A 20,612-nucleotide genomic window follows, 5' to 3' on the forward strand; every position below is an offset into this window, starting at 1 on the left:
GTGGCGTTACCCAATAAACGGTAGACATTTTAAAAGTTAATATAATGCCCTGAGTTTAGTCTGTCAGAAAGATAGGTGCAGTCTGTTCTCATGCTGTACATTGTCCACAAAAACGCCAACAAATCACATACGTTATGCTTAAGTGCTAAATTCTTGCCGATGGTCAGGGTTGAACACACGACCTTTCAATCCCAAGAAGCGAGGCGGGGTTTGCGCCTGACAGGCTAACGTCAGGGTAAAATACGCTTCATTACTGATGCACTGAAGTCATTGGATCGCGAGTACTGGCGGGGCAATGTAAAGTTTACTGATAGTTAGCTAAAGCAAAGAGATGTTTACTGAAATCATTACTGTGTAGCGCTATTTGATGGGACATTAAACACGATCGGTTACGTAAATGACAGCGAGGACATCAATGGACCAGAAAAAACTATCAGGGAAAATGACTGATTCGTTCATTTATGATTTGGCAATTACCGCTAAGCTAAAGTGAAGCGCGCTGCGTTGTTATTTACTCCCAGCTGTATGTTAGCTAACATAGCTGTTGCCCATCAGTGCTAAATCAAGATGAGTTCCTCCCGGGAGATTAAACGTGAGTTTCACGTTCACTTGCTTTCTGATTTGTTTTAATTGTTTACGCTGGTAGAGGATGATGTGTAAAAAATGTTTGATTACTCTGCAGAGCTGCGGAAAGCCAAGAGCAAAGCGCAGGACAGCAACAACTTAAGAGAGGAAGCAAACATCTGCAATCAGCTAGGAGAGCTGCTGTCCAGAAATGGTAAGTGGTTCATATGGCGACCATCGGGGTTGAAAGCATTAACGTGGTCCAACTGCACTAACTTACATATTGTAGCTCGTCACACTATTGAAACTACTGTCGAATATGGATTTAAGATAGGGATAAGGACGTGGCATACAGACGTACATAAGGACACAGATTAGAAATTTTTAAACAATAGATAGTAGTGATCATCCAGATTATACAGAGCAACTCATCATTTTGTGAAATATAAAGATGTGATTTCAATAAACGCGACTTGCAAACTCCGCCTGTGTGCATTAACAAACTATACATTGATTTATTCACAATGACTTCACATAATAATGACCATGCTGGTGAGTTTTAAGTAGTTTTCAATCAGCAACTTTGAGCCTCTGCATACATTTGAAGGTTCACAGTCCTACACACCGCTGTCTTCTTGTTCTGCTGCTGCCTCCTTATTGATTCAGCCCTCAGTTTGGAGTTACTAGTTCGGTCTCTGCACTTATCACAAAAAAACATCTAAATGTTTCCAGTAATGTAAAGTGTGGTTTCTGGATTACTGAATATTCTAAATCTACTCATCCATCGTCCTTCCTATTTTTGTGTGTATCTCAGGTGATTATGAGGCCGCCATTACGGAACACCAGCAGGAGTTGTCTCTCTCTGAGGTTCTAAATGATGTGATTGGACGAGCTGTGGCCCATCGTAAGATAGGCGAGTGCTACGCAGAGATGGGAAACATTGAGGCTGCGTTGAAAGTAAGTAAATTGGTCTGCATTATTAAAAATGGCTACATTGCAAGCATTTGTGGCCATTAAACCAATTCTTTAAAATCTTTACATCAGTGAAAAATGTAAGGGTTTTTATGTATTTTTTCTTCTTCAGCACCAGCGATGTCATTTGGACCTGGCCCGCTCTGTCAGAGATCATGCTGAGGAGCAAAGGGCGCTGGCCACTATTGGTCGTACCTACCTCTTCCGTTATGAATCGGACCAATCGAGGAACAGTTTGGAGCAGGCAGATGATGCCTTCAGGAAGAGCCTGGCCATTGTGGATGACCGTCTAGAAGGTCTGCTATGTGCTTTTTTACATCCTCAAGAATTTTATGGAGCATATTTAATTATCTAGTGCCTGTGCTTTTTGTATTATTTGTTTGTTCTTACATTTTACTTTGTTCTTACCACCAGGGACTGTGCCAGGGCGAGAGATTAATGAGATGAAGGCACGTCTCTTCCTCAATCTTGGTCTGGTCTGTGATCACCTCGGGGAGCCCAAACGTTGCAGCGAGTTCATCCGACGAAGTGTCTTTATTGCAGAGTGAGAGCATCCTAAATTATACTTTATTATAATGTAAAAACTCAATTAGGAAGATGGGAATTTTTCAGGAATCTTTTCTACAGTCTTACTGTTCACTGGCCGTGTAACAATAGGGACTTACAGTAAGTGTCTATAAAAAGATTATCATAAAGTATTGTTAATTGTGCTTTCTCCATTCTTATCCTGTAAAGGAAGAGTCAGCTGCTGGAGGATCTCTACCGTGCAAACTTTAACCTGGGCAACATCTATTTCCGTCATGGTCAGCTGTCTAATGCCGTGCGCTGCCTTGAACAGGCCAAAGAGTGTGCGAGGAAGATCAAAGACAAGTTCAGTGAGAGCGAGTGCTTTCACTGCATTGGCAAGGTAGGAACTCATTCTAGAGAAAGCCATAGCAAAAAAAAGTCAAATTGCATTCAACCAACTGACCCCTTTTTGGTTATTGTGGCTGTACATTTTGTAATTGGTGCGTCTCCATGACATTTCTCTACAGGTGCAGCTGTCTCTGGGTGATTTTGTAGCAGCTAGACGATCTCTGAAGAAAGCCGTTTTACTGGGTTCCCAGCAGCCACTGGACAGGCAGGCAGTGAAGAAAGTTTTCAAATATGGTGAAAGAGCAAGTTTTATCCACTCAGTCTTGTTGCTTATTTGTATTTAGTTAAAATAATTGTTTTCACCGAGATAGCTGAGCTGTTGGTGTGATTTGTTTTAAATTGTATAGCGGACCAGGGCTGTAAATTGGAGGAAGAGTTGGGGGAGGATCAGGGCAAAAGACTCAGCTCCCATCAGGCCGTGGGGCTGGCAGAGCAGCTGGGCGACCTTTACTGTAAGGTTGGCTGCTACAGCAAAGCTCTGGATGCATATCTAGCTCAGGTAAAGATTGTTTTTTTTTATGTTTACTGTAGCACCCAATATTCACTGCCTTTTTGCTCCTCTCCAATCTGAGTGTATCACATAAAAGAATGAATTGTTTTAAGCTCTGTTGTCTATGTGGTGCAGCTAAAGGGCGCTGAGGCGTTGGGAAAGCCTGCCAGGGAGCTGGCTGTCATCCACGTGTCCCTGGCTGCGACCTACACAGACCTGAGACAGCACAGCAAGGCAGTGGAGCACTATAGACAGGAGCTGGCTTTACGACAGGGCAGCTCAACTGAGGTATACATGCACTACATGGATCTTCACCCAGCATTATCTTTCTGTTTGTTTTTTTCATAGTGATATTATTTGGGTTTTATTATAGGTAAATCATGTATATAATATACATTATAATGGTTTAAGTATATACAAAATCACCAGCTGATCACCTGTAAGATTTTGGAAGATGAGCTGCCTACTAGTATTTGATTGCTGGTCTTAGTTTGGATTGTCAAACTGTCCAACATAATTTACAATATTATAACTATAAATCTTGCATGTAATTTAATCACTTGTATGTGTCTATGTAAGGAGTGTAGCACTTGGCTGAACATCGCAACAGCTCAGGAGGAGAGCGGCTGTGCCTTCGAGGATATAGACAGCAGTTACAGTACAGCCTCACACTGTGCCCACAAGTCTGGGCAGAACAGACTACAGGTGAGCTGGAATGAGCAGCTAAAAGTTGGGGAAATGAATCGGATAAGAAAAAGTTGGACTTTAACTGATTTATTTATTTATTTTTTTAAAGGATGATCCTTTTCATGCGTGTTAGCCTTTTTATAGAGCTGCAAATCCATATACTATGTTGAAGAACAATACAATACTTTGGGAAGGGTCTAAAACAGATGCAGTGTATGAACGCTCACTTTCTCTCTTAACAGAAGCGCGTGTTAAGGCTTTGGCTGGCGTCCCAGAGACGACTCGGCTCGTCGAAGGCTGATGACACTGAAGCGAGGCTGCACGAGCTGTGTGCTGCGGAGGGCTGGTGTCCAGATGGGAGCGACGGTGAGGAGGATGAAGAGGAGATGGACAACAGTGAACCTCTGGATGACAGTGATGTCGTTCTCTCAGACTCAGGTAGAACTGGCGTTCTGCCCCCCTGACCTCTCTAAACAAATGCATTTTAACATTTCCCAAAGCCATTCTGTGTTTGTCTCATGACTCTTCATGTGGTTTCTAGATGAGGATTTGGAGGGTTATGAAAAGATGGTATCAGGAAGGAGGAAGGCAGGAAGGGTGAGTCATATATTAGTTGTCTCCAAGCACTAGCAATCCTCTCATCTTTTGTGTTCCAATGTCCTCAGTGTTTTACCCGCCACTCTTTTTGTATCTATTTTCCTGCTTTAGTGGAACAAGAGGAACGAGAAGGGTGAGACGTCTCTGCACAGAGCGTGTATAGACGGAAACCTAAAGCAGGTCCAGTATCTGGTGGAACAGGTGAGGAAAACAAGATTCATCATTTTTGTTTCAAAACATAATGCAGTTTTTTTTTTTTATCAGAAATGTAGCCAAAAAACTAAAATCAAGACAAAACATGATGAAAGTCAGACAGATGACAATAAAATTCTCAGTAAACGGTAAACTTACTGTAATATACTGAGCAGAAGTCCAATAACAAAGCTTCTTGCCTCAGCTTGTTAAGTATTTACACTACCGGTCAAAGGTTTGGGGTCACTTATACATTTCCATTCCACTCCATTTTAGACAGAATACCAGCTGAGATCAGTTGCAGTTTTTATTTTATTTTTTTTAACCAGGGCAGCAGTTTTCAGATTACATTATGTGCTTACAGAATTGCAAAAGGGTTTTCGACTGTTGTAGACAGAAGTGGCTGAAGAAACGCTTGAAATCGCTTTTTGGTCTAAATGTCATACCCAAATTAAAAGTGGTACAGCTCCCATATACTTTGACACTCTGGGTTGTGCCTGATATCATTGGAAAGGTGATTGATGTGGGTGTGTTTGTGTATTTGAGAAGTGTTGTATTTTGTAGTTGTTTGGCTTTTTTTTTTTTTTTTTTTTTTTTTTTGGAAATAAAAAAATGCACAGACATATCTGTAGAAAACAAATCCTATAAAATCCATTTTTGAGTCTTTTGGCTTCTGGATTTTTTTCTGTAGTAAGCTGAGACATGTGGCTAATGCCCTGTGTTGTCTGTCACCTGTCCTATGTGTTAACAGCAGTGTATTCTAATCATTTTACAGATGTATGACTTGGACGGAAATAAAAAAACTCCATTCTAGCCTCTGTAACTCTGTCAGTAAGGCTTAGAATCACCCTGACACTTGTAACAAAAACTTGAGAGTGTTACCTTTCCAATGATATCAGGCACACCCCAGAGTGTCAAAGTATATGGAGCTGTACAACTTTTAATTTGGGAATGACGTTTAAAGCATGGATTTCAAGCATTTCTTCAGCCACACACTTTTATGTGTAAGCACATAATGTAATCTGAAAACTGCTGCCCTGATTAAAAAAACAATGCAACTGATCTCAGCTGGTATTCTGTCTGGAATGGAAATTTCTAGGTGACCCCAAACTTTTGATCGGTAGTGTACTTCACAAAAACGCATCATTTCACTTAATTTCAAGAAGAGACTTTCTCTGCTTAAATCATTCATAACAAGTGATGTTAATGAAGATGAAAGTGTAAAAACAAACCTGGATTGCATGGCCATTAATGATGTTCTGCTTGTCTGTATGTCAGGGTCACCCGGTGAACCCCAGAGACTATTGTGGCTGGACTCCTCTTCATGAGGCCTGCAACCACGGTCACTATGGTAACTCATTTTTTATTAACTGTATTTACCCAAAGTTGTATTTGTAAAAAAATAAAAAACTTTTCCATCCTCTTTCTATCATGCAGACGTTGTAGCGGTGCTGCTGGAGCGCGGCGCTAACGTTAATGATCCTGGTGGTCCCTTATGCGAGGGAGTGACGCCTCTCCATGATGCCCTCACCTGTGGCAATTTAAAAGTTGCAAGACTCTTGGTGGAACGAGGGGCTTCTGTCACCCAACGCAACTCCAAGGTGTGTGTGGCATTTTAGCCCCTGGTAAATTACAGGAGATGCTTCTGTAATAGAAAATAGGGCTGTTCGATTATGGAAAAAAACATAATCACGATTATTTCGGTCAATATTGAAATCAGGATAATTCAACACGATTACTCGTTGACATCTCGAAAGATGTTGCAATGATTGAACTTAGTAGAAAAAGTTAAATAAATCAACATTAAAAAAAACAAAACACATACAACTGTGAACTTTGCCTTAATACTTTTATTATATATTATTTATTATTTTTTCATTCAGAACACAAGAGAAAATAAGAGTTTACTTGCAAAACGTAATGAGCTAAATAATTGTTTTTCTCGATTATTCTGTTTTTGTGATCATTGGGAGCCAAAATCATAATCACAATTACATTTCGATTAATTGCACAGCCCTAATAGAAAATGATATGCTGCAGGAAAACCATTTGATCCTTAAAGCCGTTTTACAGTAGCCGCAGCCGAGCTCGCGAGTGTGACATCAAAATGACGTAGATCTCGCTGGGGCGGCAGGATTTTGAGTGCGCGACAAGAGGGTGCACACCACTCTATTTTTTTCCAGTGGTGCGCGACAAAGCGGAAACGGGAAGCATGAACGAGCTCCGGGGCAACCTGATGCCAGGAATCTCGGAGTGACTACAAGTCTCTCTTGTAAACTTACTGGGTTAAGATGAGTTCTTTTATGGCGAATGAAAGGCTTGACCTGAGGTCATTGAATCAAATCGAAGCATTGACGTCAATGCTGCTGCCATTCTGCCGTTGTTTACCTTTTTCATCTTCTTCTAGTCTGTAGAAATAGCAAAGTTGGTAGCCTTTCCTCATTAGCGCCACCTCTGTTCAGGAGAAGACTGCAACTACTATTGTGACCACCTCGCGGGAGTATAAATACTTACGGCGCTCCCATGACGTCACATTTGTGGGCGCCATGTTCGGAACGGCTGGTGTACTGAACGTTTTAGTTCGTATTATTTACCAGTAATCATTTTACAGTAATTCTGTCTATCACAGAAAGTTGCAAACTCCTAAATCGATGTTTCTGAATGTGAATTGGGCTGCTTTTACAGTAACAGAGGGACTGGTTTCAGCGACAGTGTTAAATACATGGAGCAAAACAAATAAGTTACACCGTGTGCTGAGCTGATGAAACTCAGAAACACAGCTCGATGCATAAAAAGAGACCCTTTTGTGTCATTCATGTCTTATTTAATGAATAGAATTATTATTTCTTAAGTTCAAGTATAGTGAAACCATTTCTTCCATCTTCCATCTAATTCCCTCTTAGAATAAATGTAATTTGCTCCATGGTTTTAATTTCCCCTATTATTTCTTTCCAGTCATGGAAGCATAGACGTGATTCCTGTAACCATCCTTTTCTTGTTATAAGTTACAGAGCAGAAATCTTTAAAATGTTGAGTAAATAAATATCATCCTTACACAACATTTCTGTTGATATTTTTACCAAGTAATACAAATTCCACATAAAATAATAAGAAGCTTTCTGATAATTCAATTTCTGTAATTATTCTTTTCCTAAATTGGACCCGTTTTCTGAAAAATAGCAGGTGATTGTATCTCTTCTTATTACCTAGATAGGGGTGAAAACTAACCGACATATTCACTCCAAAAGGGGTTAAAATCACTGCCTGGTAATATTTATTTCACCCCACATCCCCTAGAAAAATAAATCTGTATGTGTGCATCTGTCTCATGCTGTACCATCCTCTGACAGGGTAACACCGCCATGGACACCCTGCGTCAGTGGCAGAGGACGTACAGCAGAGAGTTGGACCAGGACACCAAGCAGGAGTGCATCGCTACAGAGAGACTGCTGAGGAAGGCGCTCGCGGGGGGAGGTGAGCTCCTTACATCATCACAACCGTTTAGCTTCGGTTTGCCTTTTTAAATATCCATTCACATTCTTCTTTTTTTTTCTTTTTTTTTACCCCACTTATCTCTGTCTAACACAGTTCCTGCTGCTCCGGCCCCAGCCAAGCCTTTCGATGCCCTGCAGGACAGCCAGCTGTTTGATGCTGAGAACTCAGAGCCGCTGTCGTCCTCTGGAGGGGGCTGTTCCTCCAGCCAAGGCTGGCGTCGGACCAACAGGAACTCCGAGGTGAATGCAGTACCTGGCAGCCCCAAACGGTGGAAGAGCAACGGCGCGACACAGCGACACAGAGCCCGAGGAACAGAGGCTGCTGTTCTCTATGGGGTAATGTCTGCCAATTGCTTATTGATATGTAGATAAAACTACTAAATACTATAATGCTTTTGTATCTGATTATGACCTTTTAAACACCTATAAACTAAAAGTTGCGACAGTGGATTGTGCAGCAAGAGGCTGTTTCAATCCTGTAGCAAACATTGTCACTACTGCTAGCTACAGTAGCGAGGAAGTTCGTCTGTTAATGGGCAAGTGTCGGTTTGAATTAATTAATTCATCATTTTGAATTGGTTAATCCATCCGTCAAGAGTCCAGGTCTTGTTAATAATTATGAAATACAATACTTTACTTCTGGGATGTACTGAAAATAATGTGATGTAATACAAATCTTTGTAGGCCATATCGCACTACTGGTTTTCCACCATACTTTCATACTACATCAGTTGCATTCTATGTGATATTAAAAGGGCCTTCAAAAGTCTTGGTTTGAACTTGGTTGCCCCTAGGGAAACCCCACCTCTGAAACTTAATTCTTTACATCTACAATTGCAGTATGTCATTTGTATGTATAATGTATTCCATAGAATAACAGCAGCTCCTCAGACGACAGCGACAATGAAAGCCCGGTTAGTCCTCTCCGGTCCGTCCGCCCTCGACACAGCTTTCCAGCAGCCCAGAGTCAAAAGGAAGTCCCAGCAATTAAGGAAGCCAACCCGATTCCCAACTCGGGTAGAGAAAGTGTCAGGGAGGCTCCCGCGCCATCGGTCTTTGTACAAGAGGAGTACCACAGTGCCATTCGAGGCTTAGGCAGCGCCAAAACTCTTCTCCAGGGTCTGTCACAGCCTCAGTTCTCCAGCACACCAGCTGTTTCTACCAGCAGCAAATCAGCCCTGGTTCCTGAGGATGAGTATCTGGCTGATGAGTGGCTGGAGGATGATTTGGGGGAAAACCAGCCGAAGAAGAAGAGGAGGCTTCGAGTAGAACAGAATGGGATGAGAAGGGAGGACACTGCCTTGTCTTCAGCAGCAAGGAGTCAAAACAGGCACTCTTACACTGAAACCTGCAGAGGTAATGATTTTTTTTTTTTTCTTTTAATTCTATTTTACTCCACATGTCTTTGCTTGTTTGACCTTCTTTATGCTTCTCTTCTCTTTCAGGTTCTGCAGTTCCTTCCTGCTCCAGCAGGAGTCACTCTCTGAATAAGAATGGCACTCTGAAGCCTCACCAGGTCAAAATGACTCAGATGCCAGGGATGGTCCGATTGGGCAGACGAGAGGTCAACAGGTCACACAGCCCCACAGTTACAGATGATGACGACTTGAGACCTGAGACGCCACCACCCCCACAAATACACATACAGGTGTGAAACAATGTCTGTATCCTGCTTTTTATTCTGATGAGTTACAAATGAAGTCAAATGTAGAAAAATGCACTGTATTATTTGCCTTGGACAAAGATAATGTACCTATAAAAGGACTCATTTCAAGTTGAGAAAGAGATTTCACATTACTTATTTTAGGACAACATTGACTGCAGCTAGACAATTATTAATGTCTCAGCATCAATAGGGGCCATAAGTGGAACATCATTTGTCAGGAATCTGTCTTTTTTCTTGATTAACTTTAGGCAGTGATGAATATGCTGGTAAATGAGAGAGAGAGACAGTCAAGAAAATGGTGCCATTTTAAGACACTGCTGCAGATTTAATATCTTCAGCTGTACCTTGAATCTAAACTGAGTTTAGTTTGAGTGTATTTGCATCATAACTTTGCATGAGTCTCAGGATTTGCAGATCTGAGTCTTGATCTAATTTCAGGATTTGGTGGAGTTCCCTTTTAAAGAAACTAATCTGTTTTGCTTATATGTATTTTTTATTTTTCAATTTATTCCAGGCTCCAGCTCAAACCTTCGCTGCTCCCATGCCTACATTACAGCCTCCACCAATCAGAATGAGGGTCAGAGTTCAGGAAGATATTTTCCTCATCCCAGTTCCGCAAAGGTTGGTGTATATATGGAACAATTTTTTATATGAATGAATGACACCAGTGATTTTGTAGTTTCTTTATTTTTTTTTATACATATCCTCATTCCACTGTGTTCCAGTGAGGCAGACTCCTGCACTGTGTCATGGCTGTGTGAGCAGGCCGCTCAGCGTTACTACCAGAAATGTGGCCTCCTGCCTCGCCTCTCACTACAGAAGGAAGGTGCTCTGCTTTCTCCCCAGGACCTGCTGCTGGCTGTCCTGCACACCAATGAAGAGGTGAGGCCAGTTTGAGGACAGGCATTGAGAAAGGTGCCTTTTTAAGGTTACTTTGACTTATTTTCACCAGGACAGAATTAAAGGGGCGCTACGCAGTTTTGGCCATTTCTTCGCTGTTTTCTCGCAGCTTCCCCTACAGCTTCGGAATAGATATTTGGCAGCTACTTTTGGCGGCCGGCCAAAAGTTGCAAGGGTGGTTTTTCCGCTCACAGGCACTAGGGGGGAGCGAGACGACCACCATTCAACTTGAAAAAAGTCCTATAACCATTCCAATGACTCCGAAGTTATGCATAGTTCCCCTTTTTAAGATGTTGTGTTGTGTTGTGTTGTTGTAGGTTCTGGCTGAAGTTTGCTCCTGGGATCTTCCTCCTCTCCCCGAGCGCTACAAGAAGGCCTGCAACAGCCTGGCAGTGGGTGAGCCACAAGCACAAATGCACACAAAAACAGAAATACACATTTTGATAACCCATCATTGAGCATGTCTTTGTCTCCCTGCAGATGAGAACAAGCGTGTCACCCGGCTGTGTGAGGTGCAGGATGGGAGCTCCTCTGTGTCTATGTGCGGCCTCAGCTTGGCTCCCTCCTCCCTCAACCCGCTCCTGCGTGCCTTAAAACTGCAGGCCAGCCTCACAGAGCTACGTATTTCCGGCAACCGTCTCCATGACAACCTTCTACCCGAGTTGGTTGCCACAACAATCACCATGCCTCGGCTTCGGCTGCTGGACATTTCTGCCAATGGCATTACAGGGGAAGGGCTGGAGAAGGCAGTAAATGCCTTAAAGGGACAGAGTCATCCTGCGTTTCCGGTAAATGGCCTAGCTGGACAAATTGGCTTTCGTTTCAACTGCTGTCATCAGCGTTGCCTTTTAAAGATAATTTGGTCCTAGAACGTCACTGTTTGTATCCACATAGTGGTGAAAATTAAATTTGTAGTTAGTTTAAATTAGATACATTAATACTATAGTAACTTTGAAGTGTACACTCACCCTTAATCACAATAAATCATATTTTCAAATAATTTTTTACTCTTAGCTGGTCAGACCGCTGCAGCGATTTTGCCTCCACCAAAGCCGTGTATTAACTGTGAGATCTGTGGATTATAGAAAATAATGGAAAGACATGCAGTACTGCTGTTGAGTTCAGTACCACAAACAAACTGCTATGCTGCTTTATTTTACGTGCATTGGGGGCAGGATTCTTAGAAATAGATATCTCAGTCAAGCAAACTGTTCTACATTTAAGGGTGGTTGAGAAAATGTTTTTGTTTCTTGCTCTCTTTTTTTTTTTTTTTTATTTGAGTAGGGACAGATACAAAAAACATAGATTATTACATAAAGAACAATCCGATGCCTGTATCACAGTGTTTATAGCCATGGTTAATTTGCAACACCTGTCCCTAGAAGGGCTTTTAACAGTTAAAATAATAAAAAAATGTTTACAGTGAAAACAATAAAATATCCAGAACCAGTTAGCAGCAATAAAAATAAGTGTAGTAAATAAACAATTCACTCGAACTCACACAGATGCACACCTCACATACACACCGCTATACATTTCATATGGCATGATCACGCTGCTGCTGCTGTATAAACCATGCTTTTTTAAAGGTGGACAGTTTAGTTATTTTTATTTTTAAGACAGTTAGTCTTTATATATGTAGAAAGCCAGTTCCACAGATTAGCTCCTTTCACAGAAAAAACATTTTGGGCAAAAGAAGTTTTACAAAATGGAACTTTACACTCACCACATACAGCAGCTCTTGTGGATCTGGAAGACCACAAATTTACAAAGTGGCTCAGGTGCAAGTCCAGTCAAACATTTAAAAAACAACTTTATGTATCTAAGATTTACAAAATTAATAAAGTTTAAGATTTTATGTTTATTTAAAATGTAACAGTGATGGAATCGAATGGGCTTTTTATCTAAACTTTTTAGGGCACAGTTATAAAGCCTCTCAATAGGCTTTAGGGTAGTTTGGCTAGCCTGGGACCAAACAGTATTTTGTTGAACTGACTTGGGTGTCAACTAGTGGTAACAATAATCTTGCTGTGATGACACATTGAACTGTGGTTTTGATGACTAATTGCTAAACAAAAGGCGGTTTTGAAGAAAGAATTCCATTTAAGTCTAATACAGTGCGTTAGTCTATTCACACTTGCTTAGAGACTGAAATCGCACCCCTCCTTGTGTTGAACACAAACACGCAAACCACAGTGTCGAAACAACACAATGCACAACATGACAACGCACGTTTTTCCGTCTGAGATTGACATGCCATCAGTTTAATATAAATTAAATTTAGTTGAGAATTCTTTCTCATGCTCATTGCTGTTTTTGCTTGTTTTCCTCTCGCAGAGCCTGGAGGAGCTTGACCTCAGTATGAACCAGCTGGGTGATGGTGTGTCCGAGGCCCTGTCCTGTCTGCTGTCCTGCTGCCCTCTGTTAGCCAAGCTGTCTCTGCAGGCCTGTGGCTTCACTGCTCGCTTCCTACAGCAGCATCGACTGCTGCTAGCCAACGCTCTGACAGGTAGCTCTCTAACAGGCAGAATCAGTGTGCTTCATGGATGTTTAGATATTAGGTTAGTTAATGGAATAGATAAAGTTGTGTTTGCTTTGATAGGTTTTAAATTAGAGTTTGTAGTGAGTGATGAGCAGAATCAATAAAGCTCTGAACTTATGTGTCCTCTGTTAATCAAATCCTTGTATTTTAACTAACAAGGAATGTTGTGTTTTTTAATTAGCTAGAAATGGAGACAAAGGATGGTATTATAGTATTATGTACAAGCCAATATTTTGTATCAGGATCCAACATAGAATCTATTTCAGCTTGGAAAAAAAGATTATTGGGGGTTTAAAAAATGAGTATATAGATAACTAAATTAATACCTTTTTATTTTTCAGGAACTCGCCACCTGAAATCAGTGTGTCTATCCCACAATGCACTGGGTTCCACTGGCTTTGAGCTGGTGTTGAAGACTCTGCCTCTCCACAGTCTTACACACCTGGACCTGTCTGCCATCCGCAGGGGTCCGGCTGATTACCCGGCGCTGGAACACCTCACCAAAATCCTGTCACAAGTACACGCACATAAATCATGTTCTTTACTCTGAACACAAACAATTGATGAATATACAAATATCATGCATGTGTGGATTGATTGAGAGCTTTAAGTGTAACTGTACCTACAGTACAAGCAAAGCAAAGAATTTGTCTTTCCTCGTAGGACGAATGTTCACTGACCCACCTGAGTCTGGCTGCAAACGGGTTGATGGACAGCAGTGTAGCCACCTTGGCTAGGTGAGCGTGTGCGTGTGCGTGTGTGTGTGTGTGTGTCACTGCATTCTTTTTTGAGAACATGCAGAATTTCAATTATCACCAAATCATAAATATGATGAAATGATGTCTTGGAAGCATGCTGCCAAAGGTCTGTGAACATCTGTTCAGAATTATCATTAGATTTCTATATTGAACTTTTTGGTTTCTCCTTCCAGGTGCCTGCCTTCATGTCCGACTCTGGTGAGTCTGAACCTATCAGGTAATCCGTCTGTTACCTCAGCAGGACTTCACAACATCCTGATCTCTCTCAGAGAGGCTTGTCGACCTTTGACCCTTCTAAACCTTCAAGGTACGTGTGTAGTAGTAGTAGTAGTAGTAGTAATAGTAGTAGTAGTAGTAGTAGTAGTAGGGGAGAAGGAAGTTTGTGTGAGGTGGACCTGGTCACCACAGACCCAAATCTTGTCAGCTGTTGATACAGTCATATGCTGCACTGTCTCTTCATGTGGCACATTATGTTTGGCACATTGTATGGGTCACTTCTTATATCATAACAAGGTAATACAATGTGTAATCAAGTGATGGTGACTGATTAACAGTAATGTAAATGCTAAATGCCCTAATACCTGTTGATACTACAACAATGGAAAGTATAGGCTCTTAACCTTGCAGTTTTGCACATATCCTGTAAGACTCAATTTCTCCATTTCTTTGCAAAAATCTCTCCAGAAAGTGCCATTTCATGGTTTATTTTTCAAAATTTTTTCACGGGGGGGACTACCCCTGGACCCCCCTAAGGGGGACAAATCAAAATCCCAATTTTACCCCTGGTCTTTAGTTAGGTCTTTATTAGTTATTGCAAAATAAACAACATAAAGTATAATTGTATTTGCTAAATCACCCATCAAAACGGTACTATTAATGGGTGCGCTGTATATTTTCCTGCTTTTTTGTCCTATGCCAATCACACCTATGCAAAATAAGCTTCCTGTGTTGCTTCCCCCACAGGTTGTGACGTGACTGGTCCGTGGGACAGTGCGGGTCTGGATGGTTTGTCAGAGCTGGTCAAGGATCTCCGTCTTTGCTCTCAGGGACTCAACAAGCTGGACAGGCAGACCTTAAAGCAGAGCTGGGACAGCAGTCCATCACATGGACACTTCATTGACCGCCACAGCAAGTGCCTGCTCTCTGCTGCAGCCTCCTCATGAAGAGGGGGGGGAATAACATTTACTTCAGTGACGATTGCAGATCTTTTATCACTGAGACTGAATTTTGAGCCATGTGAAATCATAAACACAGAACTTTTTTTTTAATAAGGGTGCTATCCTTTTAAGGTTTAGTTTAGTAAGCAGTGATCACTTGAGGCTGTACACTTACAGGAAATCTTCAAAAGGAGCGAACTGCACTAAAAGAACCACCAGTGGCATGGCATCCTCGGACATACTGTGTAAATGGCTTATATGTTTCATGTATTTTGTACGCCGTATTTATGTGTATCTGTAAAAGTCTTAAGTTTGTTATGTGTAGCAGTGTGTTTGTGTCATGATGCATCCACTGAATTACTATATGATTTGATATGTAAAAAGAAATTAAAGTGACTCATGATGTTTTTGTCTTTCAGTGGCCTATTTTTTTTTATCTCTATGAAGAGATTCTTCCTGGTTCATATAAGTCCTCTGAACAACTAACGTTTTACTCTTTTGTTTGACAATATCGAACACAACTAAATACTAATAATGGTAGTTGATGAAAAGTCAGGAGATCACAGAGATTTATCCTCTTGGGAACGTAAATGTCCTTGTCACCTGCTTAATGGCAGTCTCATGTAATATGTTAAAAGGATTTTTTAAATTTTGTTTTGGTTTATAACGTTTTAAGTGTGGAACGATGTGACAGTTATCGAGGCATAGTATCTCTTTTTCTTTTAAAGCCAACCCCCCTTCTTCCCCCCCGATAACCCTCTCCCTCTAAGCCCTCTTCTGCCGTACAGCCGTTACAGATACTGTCAGCGGGGCGGATGGTTAAGCCTATATTAGAGGAGTTGTTTCGGATCCTTCGCTATATTTAATACTGTAGGTAATAAAATATTATAGGTTCAAATATTATAAATATTGTATTGTAACTATTGATAGGTTGAGATCGGTTCTCGCTACAGTGGAAACCCGATGACGAGACAAGAGGCTTTTGATTGACAACCTAGATGTCCCCCGTATGTGAAATACACAGCACACAGAAGATCTTTATAACCAAACAATTACAATTGATTACTCCCACTCGGACAGCTGCCTCTGCCTTGGTCACAGAGGTTTCCGCTCAGCTGGAGAATCAAAGGTCTGCTTGTCAGGTCGGTCCCCGGGGTTGCTGCAAACCGCACAGTTAAAGAGGAGGCCACCACTTCCCCTTTTGGGGGGTCCCCGCTCATGCGGGCCAGTGGCAAAAAGGAAAGAAAGTCTTCTAAAAGAGCAAAAAAAGACTCACAAGGTTTTTTGGGTCACCTTGCTCAAGACGAACACAGGTGGTTTTATTATTTTTTTTTTTTTTTAAAAAGCAAAAAATTAACAAGCAAACAAAATAAATGGAAAAATGAACAGAGTTCAATCACTCAAAAATGCTCTAAGACACAGGAGGTCCCTACTCGTAGAGTCTTGGTCAAAAGAGCAGAAAACGAACCCAAGGGAGAGAGAGCGTTTTTTGGCAAAGCACCCATTTTTATATGTACATTTCTTGGGGTTCAACCCCCCATCACCGCGAGGTGTGTTTTATCGCATTTGTTTCACCTTACATGGTAATACAGTCTTAAAGCAAGCATCAGGTTGGATATACGTAGAAACCATCTCATATGACGATATTTCCTTTATACATATGCATGTTGCTATCTAACATAGAATCTAACGGCTCAGTTCGACTGCATTGATCAATAGGTCAGAGCAGTAACCTTTTTCACCTTTTATGTGCACCCAGAGCCTACCCCTGTACACAGGGCCCCAACAGCACTTCCTCTTTCCAGCTGTGCAGGTTCAGACAGACAGTTACACAAAGCAACTTATGCATCTGAAGCCTCTTGCAGACACTTCCTCTTTCCGAATGCAGGGTCAAATAGGCAGCTTCACACCGTAACTCACACTAAAATGTCTCTAAGCATGTTTATAGTAATATCAGTAACACAAAAACTTAGCATGATTATATTTCTAAAGGCACATTAGCACTCATAAACCAAAATCAAGGGCAGTATTATAGTCTCAAGAGCAGAAATATATTTTAGCTGTTTTTGGGTTAACTCATCAATAGCAGAAGCACAGTCTCCACTGTGCTTGAGCTGATATATTTCAAAAACAGAAGTATAGTTTTAGCTGTCTTTTGGATTAATACAAATACATTTCAAAAAGCAAAAATATTTCAAAAAGCAGGAATATAATTTTTAATTGTTTTTTGGATTTTCACATACTCTCGTTCAACATAAGAAGGTTTCAAAGCCAAGTGTGCAATGTTATCGAGTCATAGAAGTGTGCAAGTTAATCACCAAAGTTAACTAAAGGAGTTATAAGACTTTAACTGGTTAAAGGGAAACTATGCCCATTTTCAAAATGACTTTGTCATCATGTATGTCAGTTTTAGGCCAAATTTATTTCTATAAATTAAGCTAAACCATGTTGGCACTATGCAACTTGTGTTATAGTAGAATGTTGGTAAATCTGAAATCTATGCAGTATTCTGTTTGCAAGTGCCTCAGCTTGCTAACATAAAGCTAATATTAGCTAATAGCTTGTCCTCTCTGGTAGAGATAGTTTGATAAAATAATCATATGACATTATGAAAAATCAGTTTTTTAGCTACAGACATTTTGTCATTTGTGGTGTCGATTGGTTTCCCCTTTGGTGGGCATGGTTTTCAGAGTAAAAGCAGAATAAATCTCATTTGGGTATAAAACTAGAAAAATATTCTGTGGGTCCAAAAAATCAGTCTATGGAGCAGCTCCAGACTTTATACTTGTTTGAGACTTCTCTGGTTTCTGGCTTTGACAGAGAGTATCTCATGTTCACAAATATTGATTGATTCCCCTTTAAGGGTGCAAATGCAATACTAAACTGACACAGTGTCTCATCTGACTAAATAATATTCATACAATTTGAAATGCAAACATTTATTGATATAATCTGTGCACAGATACAGAAATAGAAAATAGCATTACAGACATTGCAAACTATATCAAGATACAAGGAAAACTGCAACACAAAGTAAAGACAAAAAGAAAGCTGAAAGAGATTCTTGATTGATTTTTGAAACAATTGTGGTTTATGTTTTTCTTACAAATTAAGTGCACCTTAATTATTGTCCATGCATACGATCCTCGTCCATTCGATAGAAGTGCAGGTCCAACAACTCCTTTGGCCTGAAGAGAGTATGTAAGAAAATCAGGCAATGGTCAAAATAATTCTCAAATGTAATGGAGAATCAGTGGTGGAAGTTGTATTCAATCATTTACTTACTAAAAGTTGCATACCACACTGTGAAAATACTCCATTGCAAGTCAAAGTCCTGCATTCAAAATGTTACTTACCAATATAATGTATGTAAAGTATTAAACATACTCATTTGAAGAATGGCCCCTGTCATTGTTATTAGGGGTGCACCGATCCAATATTAAGATCAGATATCGGTCCCAATATTGACAAAATAGCTGGAAAGGGATCTGAAAAATTAACAGATCCACGTGCCGATCCAGTTTTGTTAGTTTTTCTCCCCTCTGTCGCACGTGTGTCGCACGCTGGAAGAGTTGAGTGTACAAATAAATAAGAATTCAATACATTACATCTATGTTATTTTGTCTTAGTTAGGAAAGTAATGTTTAGTTAGGAAAGTCCGGTGCTTTTAGTTTTTTCCGCATAGTGGAAGGAAGGTATAAGGTGGAAGGTATACAATGTATTATTAATTCAACAACGGTATTGGATCGGTATCGGGTATCGACAGATACACAAAGCCCAGGCATCGGTATCGGTATTGGGACTGAAAAAGTTGGATCGGTGCATCCATAATTGTTATAAATGTTAATATGTAAGTGGTTTAATGTTGTAGTTGGTCGATGTGAATCCTAACTACCTCATACTGTGTTGTGTAGTTTAATCGATAACAGTGTTATGTGTAATAAACTGATCATATGTCTAGCTGTCAGATAAATGTAGTGGAGTAGAAAGTACAATATTTTCCTCTGAAATACTCGAGTAAAACTTGTAGTTACTTTGTGTTGAAAGAAAGAGGATTCGTCCCTGAGTTGTAATAATATCTGAATAATGAAATGTGTGGAAGGCCTTTCTGGAGACACTATTTAAGGTTATATTGTTAGTTGGATGATATAATGGTGGGCTGGTAACTCACTTGCAGGCTCCAGTATTGACACAGATCGTTTTCACATCATCAGTGGTCGTGAGCTCCTCAACTAGTTCTGGTAGGTGTGTCTTCACAAACTTTGCACAGAGATTTTAAGAGGCCAATTTGGTCGCAGATGGAATTTAACTTTGAAGTCAATTTCTGTAAGAGTAGAAATGATCATTATTGCTCATAACACAATGCACCACCAACTAGATCATACTGCTCACTCAGATGTCAGTCATTGAGATTATCTTTTACCTCCACAGTGGCGTTACGTCCAGCTAGTTTCTTCACCTTCTTTTAAAGCCCAGTTGCACGCCCAGCACACACCTGGAAGCTGCAGATAAAAGTGGCACATATTTTTAATACTTAGTAAAGGGATGACTTCTGAAAATAACACTTAATGTCATGGGAAAATGTTAAATAAACAGTAACTACACAACTAATAAATGGTTTTATTAGGAACACATTATTTGTAAGTGCATATTGGGACATTTTAAGTGTGTATTAATGTATTTGTCAACATTTGAAGTAGGCTAATACTATATGAGCCACAAGCCATTTTCTGTAGAACGAATACTTTAACTTTTGAAACTTTAAGTAAATTCTGTTTCTGTATTTACTTCTTGCACGGGTACTTTTACTTAAGCTAAAGATCTAAGCACTACTGCCACCACTGATCATGAGCCTGAGTTTATTCAGGTTGGGTTTAGGTTGCAATCAGAAATAAAGTCAGGGTTAAAAGTTTGATTGGTTAGGGTTAGGTCAAGCCCAAAGTCAAGTTTAGTGTTAAATGCTGGACCATCACGTGTTTACGTTACCTTGCTGGCCTTCACAGAAATGTCCACGTCCACCTGCTCCTGGTCATCAATGCTGACCTCGAAGCTTCCACCGTGGACTGTCCAGACTGTGAAGAGACAAAACAGAAAATGTTAAACAACAGCTTCCATGATAAAGACAATGTTATACAATCAAAAAACAGCACACCTGAACATGTCACCAGAATGCACACAAGGAGGACTGAAGATGTTTCCATTGCTGGCGGTGATCTCTGAGTGTGTGTGTTTGTGTGTGTGTTTGGTGGTAACACACCTTTTATACACAGCAGAGGGAAGGGGCTTCACAACAACACTCATGCATGCTCCCACAGACTGAAATTCATGCCACACCATCAACAGCATGCACAAACTCTCAGGTGGTTTTTTGGAGACCACCATCACAAAAAAACCTTCTTCACAGCCCCACCCACTCATCTTGACTCAAATATTTTCCCGTCAATGCACTCACTCTTTGGCAAGGAAATGTTGCACTCGAGCCACAACTCAGGGACTCAACAAGCTGGACAGGCAGACCTTAAAGCAGAGCTGGGACAGCAGTCCATCACATGGACACTTCATTGACCGCCACAGCAAGTGCCTGCTCTCTGCTGCAGCTTCCTCATGAAGAGGGGGGGAATAAAATGTACTTCAGTGACGATTGCAGATCTTTTATCACTGAGACAAAATTTTGAGCC

At 40.7% G+C, this 20,612-nt stretch overlaps 1 protein-coding gene across 2 annotated transcripts; it reads left to right on the forward strand.

The window, feature by feature from the left end:
- The first annotated feature begins 83 nt into the window (after window positions 1–83).
- tonsl (tonsoku-like, DNA repair protein) lies at window positions 84–20,543 on the forward strand. 2 transcript variants are annotated; one of them, XM_028566515.1, is made up of 29 exons: window positions 84–592; window positions 683–778; window positions 1,379–1,521; window positions 1,649–1,832; window positions 1,951–2,080; window positions 2,272–2,443; window positions 2,571–2,685; window positions 2,799–2,950; window positions 3,077–3,229; window positions 3,521–3,646; window positions 3,871–4,066; window positions 4,170–4,225; window positions 4,337–4,426; window positions 5,696–5,768; window positions 5,855–6,018; window positions 7,768–7,891; window positions 8,006–8,247; window positions 8,784–9,267; window positions 9,357–9,559; window positions 10,092–10,198; window positions 10,303–10,459; window positions 10,795–10,873; window positions 10,958–11,265; window positions 12,815–12,986; window positions 13,361–13,536; window positions 13,683–13,756; window positions 13,951–14,084; window positions 14,741–14,823; window positions 20,426–20,543. In XM_028566515.1, the coding sequence occupies exons 1-29, from the start codon at window positions 568–570 to the stop codon at window positions 20,540–20,542; spliced, it is 4,335 nt and encodes a 1,444-aa protein (XP_028422316.1). In that variant the 5' UTR covers window positions 84–567; the 3' UTR covers window position 20,543. The 2 variants fall into 2 exon arrangements, with proteins under 2 accessions (XP_028422316.1, XP_028422315.1); XM_028566514.1 differs by lacking the exon at window positions 20,426–20,543 and having other exon boundaries at window positions 85–592; window positions 14,741–15,352.
- Window positions 20,544–20,612: the final 69 nt, after the last annotated feature.

Source organism: Perca flavescens, chromosome 20 (assembly GCF_004354835.1).
Source record: "Perca flavescens isolate YP-PL-M2 chromosome 20, PFLA_1.0, whole genome shotgun sequence".
Lineage (NCBI taxonomy): Eukaryota > Metazoa > Chordata > Actinopteri > Perciformes > Percidae > Perca > Perca flavescens.

Bases quoted from the DNA above. Each gene is read 5' to 3' on its own strand.
- tonsl (XM_028566515.1), top strand. From the start codon at position 568: ATGAGTTCCTCCCGGGAGATTAAAC. The intron at 4,067-4,169 runs GTAGAACTGGCG...TGTGGTTTCTAG, and splicing joins TGTCGTTCTCTCAGACTCAG to ATGAGGATTTGGAGGGTTAT. The intron at 10,874-10,957 runs GTGAGCCACAAG...GTCTCCCTGCAG, and splicing joins CTGCAACAGCCTGGCAGTGG to ATGAGAACAAGCGTGTCACC.